The sequence below is a fragment of the Marmota marmota genome, unplaced genomic scaffold (assembly GCF_001458135.2).
Source record: "Marmota marmota marmota unplaced genomic scaffold, marMar, whole genome shotgun sequence".
In the NCBI taxonomy this organism is placed as follows: Eukaryota; Metazoa; Chordata; class Mammalia; order Rodentia; family Sciuridae; genus Marmota; species Marmota marmota.
Genome location: NW_026000048.1, coordinates 11,459,716 through 11,466,890, shown reverse-complemented (window position 1 = coordinate 11,466,890; position 7,175 = coordinate 11,459,716). Strand labels below are relative to the sequence as shown.

Here is a 7,175-nt window from a genome sequence, read left to right as displayed (position 1 = left end):
TCGTATAGCCAGAGGTTTGTATTTAATAGGACCCAGGATTAAGGATGATGGATAAAACCTTGAGGAACACAAATTGGGAATAATTTAGTTTTGGCTGGAGGAATGCAGAATGAAAATGATGGTAGTAATAGGACTTTGAAAAAAGGAAAAAAAAAATAAAAGTAACTAAGATCCAGTTTTGAGGTCATCTGTACATGGCTTTAAATTGTAGCTAAAGCATGTTTCCCTGTCTTACATGTTTAATGACAATGGAGTCTGGAATCATGTAGCTAATGACCTAGTTCTCCAACTCACATCTAATCAAAACATAACACAAGTACACTTTTAAGGATAAAATTTACTAGTTTGATTCACGTGTTTACAATAGATGCCCTTGTTTATTCCACCTATTCCGAATTAAACTGTCTGAATCAATTCCATCATCTCAGAGGAATACAAATTTTTCATGTTACCTAAAAGAAAGGGGAGAAGAGAGGAAATAGACCTTCCTTTCTATAACAGTTTGCTTTAAAAGAAGTAAGATTTCTCAAAGGACATCAGCAAGAAAAGGTCTTGGTGAGGATATCTTCATGCTGCTGCAGGTGCACCGTGCCAATTCCTACTGCAGGTGCTGCCAAAGGGGGTCGGCTCACGAGACGGAGCTGTCATTGAAGGAGAGAAGAGATAAAATGATTTTGATTGGAGTTCTGCCTACTTCCCCCAAGAAAGTACATATATTTCTCTTAGCTTATTTAACCATAAGTCACCTTTCTGGAGAAATAATGAGTCAGAGAATGATTAGAAAGAAATATGTCAACACTAACAACCAATCAGATTCTAGGCATGAGATGGTGGTGGGGATTGAACCCAGGGCTTATGTGCATTCTAGGCAAGCACTGCCCCTTATCCTATTCTTAAGTAACTATCATTTGTTGTTAGCTATAGTTTCCTTAATTAGAACTATTTACAGGGGCTGGGGATGTGGCTCAAGCGGTAGCGCGCTTGCGTGGCATGCGAGCGGCCTGGGTTCGATCCTCAGCAGCACATACAAACAAAGATGTTGTGTCTGCCGAGAACTAAAAAAGAAATAAATATTAAAAAAATTATCTCTCTCTCTCTCCTTAAAAAAAAAAAAGAACTATTCACATGTGAATGTAGTTTGAGCTTGAGTGAACTCTGTTCCAATCAAAACAGAATAAAAGACAAACAAGTACAATCGCTTGTCTCATTGTTTTCTCCTTCCTAAGGAAAATCAAGGAGTATATCAGCCTTCCATGAATACCAGCTTTGTAACTGGGCCTTGAACAAGTATTAATTGGGTGTATGGTGTTTTAGTTTTTGTTTCAAGATGCGGCTTACTATATTGCCCAAACTGGCCTCGAACTCCTAGGCTTAAGTGATCCTCCCACCTCAGCCTCTAGAGGAGCTGGGACTACAGATGCACACAAAGGGACCCAACTAGTCCCACACTATAAAACAAGTCTACTATTAGTCTGCTATTATCCTGCTTCTCCAAGGCTTTGACTAAAAAGGCTGAGGGAACTAATGAGAAAGGGAGTAAACAAGTAAGGGCTTTACTTTGGGGAGTTAATAATCATACTTTCATTTACATGATATTATACCTTGTGCATCCTTAATCCAAAACCTGAAATACTCCAAAATCCAAAACTTTTTGAGCACCAAGTTAGTGTTTTCTTCCAAGGGAATAGTCTAAAATTAGAATTTCTATTTTAGTTCATCTTTAAAGAATTGGACTGGGGATAAGCCCATCTGTCAGCTCTCTAGGAAAAACATGCCTTCACTCACACACACCTCAAAACACCACAAGAAAGCTGTTACCTTGCAGGCCAGTTGCTTTTCAAACCTTGGAGCAACAAAAAACCATGGACCCATGTTCTGAGGCTCTTCCTGACTCCATATAATATCTACAAAAAAAAAAAAATTCATTTTAGCACCTCAAGTAAACATATATACCAAAAGCAGGGAGGGGAGAGATGTATGAATAGATATCCAACCTCAATTAAATATGTGCTTTTCCAATATGGCATTGTATTGTTTATATTTTTTTCTGACAAATACATAGTCACACATTCACAACCACAATCACGATACAAATGGTTCTACCAGTGCCCCAAATTTCCTCATCCTATCCTCTTGTAGTCAGTTCCCCCTTCCACCCCCAAACATTGGCAACCACGGATCTTTTCTCTATCCCTAGAGTTTTACATTTTCCAAAATGTCATATAAATGGGATTGGGGTGTAGCTCAATGGTGGAGTACTTGACTAGTGTACTCAAGGACCTAAGTTCAATCCCCAGCTCTGCAAACAATACAAAACAAAAAACAATAACAAAATGTCGTATAAGAAATTATTTGGGTGTAGTTCCTTCTAGTCTTTTTCCTTCTGTATGTATATTTATATTTGTATATACACATAATTATAAAAATTCACCTTAATGAACATAGAATTCTGGAATATATGGTTTTGTATACATTTTTTAATCATGCAAAAAGCAAGCATTTTTATGTCATATAAACGGAATCATATTATATGTAGGTTTTTCATCCTGGCTTATACATTTGTGACTTTTACATGTTTTTGTGTATAGCAATATTCACTCTTTGTGTTGGGTAGTATAATATTGTACAGATGTTTATTGTTGCTGCGGGTAAATTATGTTTATTCATGCATTGAATGAATGATATTTTGGTTATTTCTTATTTGGAACAATTACTAATAAAGCTGCTATAAACATATGTATATGGGGGCTGGGGATATAGCTCAGTTGGTAGAGTGCTTGCCTCACATGCACAAGGCCCTGGGTTTAATCCTGAACACCACTACTACTACTACTACACAACTAATAATAATAATAATAATAACAACAACAACATATACATACAGATTTTTCTGTGAATGTGTTTTCATTTCTCCTGGGTAAATATCTAGGAGTGGGATTGCTGGGTCATGTGGTACCTTGACATTTAACTTTATAAGTAACTATTTTTCAGGGTGGCTGCAGTAGTTTGCTTTCCCATCACGAGGGAGTGGGGGCTCCACTGCTTTGCATCCTCATCAGCACTTGATATCATCAGTCTGTTGTTTTATTTTGATTTAACTTTAGCCATTTTGGCAGGTGTATGTCCATATCTTTTTTAATTTATTTCTTTATTTTTAATTTTTTTTAGTTTTTCATCGGACACAATATCTTTGTTTGTATGTGGTGCTGAGGATTGAACCCGGGCCACACGCATGCCAGGCAAGCGCGCTACCACTTGAGCCACATCCCCAGCCCATATGTCCATATCTTATATTGGCTTAATTTTCATTTCCCTTACCACTAATGACATTGAGCCTCTTTTCAAGTGCTTGTTTGTCATCCAGTGCTTTGGAAAAGTGCCTTTTCAAGGCTTTTGTACAGTTAGAAAAAATTGATTGTTTCTTAGCACTGAGTTCTAAGAGGTCTTTAGATATTCTAGATAGTCTTGTCAGATATGTATTTCCAAATATTTTCTCTCAGCATGTGGCTTGACTTGAATTTTCTTCACAGTGCTTTTTATAATACAAGTTTTTTGTTTTGATAAAGCCAAATTTTTCTTTTATGGAATTGGTTTTGATGTCATAACTAAGATATTTTCATCTAACCAAGGTCACAATGACTTTCTTCTGTTAATTCTATAGTTTTACATTTAGGGCCATGATCAATTTGGAATTAATTTCTATAAGATGCATTCAGACATCAAATATTCCAGCCTTGACTTGTATTTTTTAATTATCATATATTTCTCACAAATGATAGCACAGCATTGATAATCCCCAAACTCTCAAGAAATTAGCAGTTTTAGATGACAGAAGGGCAGAACTAAGAGGGACACCAAGAGAGACACTGACTCAGGAGTACTTTTTTTCATATTCTTAGACTCCGAGAAATTTGATTTTCTTTTCTTTCTTTTTTTGGAACTGGGGATTGAGCTCAGGAGTACTTTACCACTGAGCTACTTCCCCAGCTCTTTATTTTTTTAAATTTTGGGACAGGATCTCACCAAGTTGTGTAGGACCTCGCTAAGTTGCTGAGGCTGATCTCCAATTTGCCATCCTCCTGCCTCTGGCTCCTAAATTGCCGGGATTACAGACATGCACCGCTGCACCTGGTGAGATTTGATTTTCTAATAACTCACACTTCCCCCACCACCTTTTCAAATCTGAAATAGTTTGAATAGATTTCATATAACTAAAAAGCAAAGAACACTAACAAGAACAACTCTTTACCTTTCACGTGTGTATATTTGCTCATCTCTTGCTGTAGTGAATCCAATGGGAAAGGGCAGAGTTCCTCTATTCGTATCAGGGCAAAGTCATGTTTCTTGGTCCCTAAAGATTCTCTTTGTTTCAACAGGGCATAGAAATGCTTACCACAGCAGAATACGAGGGTCTTCACTCTGTTGGGGAGAACAGGAGCAACAGAATGGGGGAGAAATGCTCCCAAGAATTGTGTCCGAGGAAAGGGGAGACTAGATTTCTTCAGTGGCTCACTAATGAAGCTGTGGAGGCATGGTAACTGGGGTCAGTTACTGGCAATCCTCTTGAGCCACAAATGCCTCTGAAGTTCATTCTTTCATGCACACTCTAACTCCTATTCCACTGCCTTAAAAAAAACTTATTTCAGGATAGGGTCTGGGGATGGAGCTCAGAGGGAGAACACTTGCCCAGCATGGTACCATGGTGAGACCCTGGGTTCAATCCCCAGCACCACAAAAAAAAATAGAAGAAAATAAAATTATATCAGGGTAGAGGAGATTTTAGTTACTTGGGATTCTCCAACATGAACTAAACTTTACTACTAACTGAACATCTACCCCAGGGTATGAAAACAGAGAAACAATTAAATTACTTTTTTGGATCCACAGATGAATCACCAATGACTGGTTTGAATGTTGTTCCTGGTGCCATTTCTTGAAGAGTTGACACAGCTGCCTAAGGGAGAAAAAAAGCCATACATGTATCAACTAGTGGAAAAGAGATGCAGCTTTCACTTATAAGTGATCTTTCCCACAAGTAGCCTAGAACTGAGAGTAAGCACACAAACTAACAAAAACAGTATATTTCCCCAAAATATCAGACTAAAGTTAAGTAAAATTGCCTTTTGTCTATGCCACACTACAGGTGTCATGATAAGTTTTGTTTTGGGGGGTTTTTTGGTAGCACTAAGATTGAACCCAGGGCCTCGCATATGCTAGGCAAGCACTTTACCACTGAGCTACATCACAACTCTTTTTGTTTTATTTTGAGTCAGGGTCTTGCTAAATTGTTTGGGATGGCCTTGAATTTGTAATCCTCCTGTCTCAGCATCTCAAGTATCTAGGATTACATGAATGTGCCACCACACTGGGCTACAACAGAGTTTTAAGAATTCAATGGCCAGGGGAAGGGAGGGGGCATGGGGTTATTAATGATGGTGGAATGTGATGATCATTATTATGAAAAGTACAGGTATGAAGACATGAATTGGTGTGAATATACTATGTATACAACCAAAGATATGAAAAGATGTGCTCTATATGTGTAATAAGAATTGTAATGCATTCTGCTGTCATATATATATATATAAAAGAAAATTTTAAAAAAGAATTCATTGGCCAAGATAGCATACGTCTATAATCCCAGCTACTCAGGATGCTGAAGCAGGAGAATCTCAAATTCAAGGATAGTCTATATATATATATATATAAAGAAAATTTTAAAAAAAGAATTCATTGGCCAAGGTAGCATACGTCTATAATCCCAGCTACTCGGGAGGCTGAAGCAGGAGAATCTCAAATTCAAGGATAGTCTGGGCAATTCAGCAAGACCTTGTCTCAAAAAAATAAAAAAGGTTAGGGGTTGTAGATCAGTGGTAAAGAACCCATGGGTGGGCTGGGGATGTGGCTCAAGTGGTAGCGCGCTCTCCTGGTATGCGTGCGGCCCGGGTTTGATCCTCAGCACCACATACAAAACAAACATGTTGTATCCGCCGATAACTAAAAAATAAATATTAAAAAATTCTCTCTCTCTCTCTCTCCTCTCTCACTCTCTCTTTAAAAAAAAAAAAAAGAACCCATGGGTTCAAGCCCCAATAGTGCAAGAAATAGCAAAACTAATAATAACAATAATTTTAAGAATTAAAATTTCAGACTGGGCACAGCCGTACATGCCTGTAATTCCAGAGACTGAGGAGGCTGAAGCAGGAGGACAGAAAGTTCAAAGCCAGCTGCTGTAATTAATGACACTCTGTCTCAAAATGAAAAATAAAGAAAGGGCTGGGGATGTACTCAGTGATAAAGTTCCTGTGGGTCCAATCTCTAGCACTACAAAAAATAAAGATAAAATTTCTAATAATTCCATTAATAATATACATGTTATATTTAATATCACTATGATAATATGATTTGAGGAACAGGTGACAATCTTGGAGATACAATGAAAGTTGGATCAAAAATCCTAGATACATGGGCTCAGGTTGTGGCTCAGTGGTAAAGTGCTTGCCTAGAATGTGTGAGGCACAGGGTTCAATTCTCAGCATCACATTAAGTAAGTAAGTAAATAAATAAATAAAATAAGGATATTTTTTAAAAATCCCAGATACATGTTTCTTAGAAATAAATTGTAGGAATGGGGTTGTGGCTCAATTGGTAGAGTGCTTGCCTCACATGTGTGAGGCGTTGGGTTCAATTCTCAGCACCACATATAAGTAAATAAATAAAGGTCAATCAACAACTAAAAAAGTTTTAAAAAAATAAAAATAATAATAAATTGTAGTAATTTTACATTTTGATTTGATCCCTTGAAGATTGTTTCAAAAGCCAGGTATGGTGGTGCATGCCTATAATTCCAGTGATTTAGGAGGCTGAGACAGGAGGATCATAAGTTTAAGGCCAGCCTCAGCAATTTAGCAAGACCCTCAGAAACTTAACAAGACCCTGTCTCAAAACAAAAAATAAAAAGGGTTGAGGATATAACTTGGTAGTAGAGCATCCCTAGGTTCAATCCCCAGTACCAAATACAAGACAAAACAAAAAAGATTGTCTTACACTATCTGTGTCAAAAGAGCTTTTCCAAAAGAATTGTGTTAAATGGGGTTGCATTAACTTTTCACTTTCGTTCTTTTCCTTCTCTCTTTCTTTCTTTTTTTTTTTTTTTTTTTTTTTTTTTTTTTTTT

General features: G+C 37.2%; 1 protein-coding gene across 4 annotated transcripts in view; it reads right to left on the bottom strand.

The window, feature by feature from the left end:
- Window positions 1-319: 319 nt before the first annotated feature.
- Dhtkd1 (dehydrogenase E1 and transketolase domain containing 1) overlaps window positions 320-7,175 on the bottom strand; it is a 56,195-nt gene continuing 49,339 nt past the window's right edge. For all 4 annotated transcript variants that reach the window (XM_048812661.1, XM_048812658.1, XM_048812660.1 and 1 more), the window contains 4 exons: window positions 4,872-4,954; window positions 4,250-4,419; window positions 1,819-1,904; window positions 320-641 (listed from right to left, as the gene is read on the bottom strand). In XM_048812661.1, coding sequence (XP_048668618.1) covers window positions 537-641; window positions 1,819-1,904; window positions 4,250-4,419; window positions 4,872-4,954 — 444 coding nt within the window. In that variant the 3' untranslated portion in view covers window positions 320-536. The remainder of the gene's footprint in view (window positions 642-1,818; window positions 1,905-4,249; window positions 4,420-4,871; window positions 4,955-7,175) is intronic.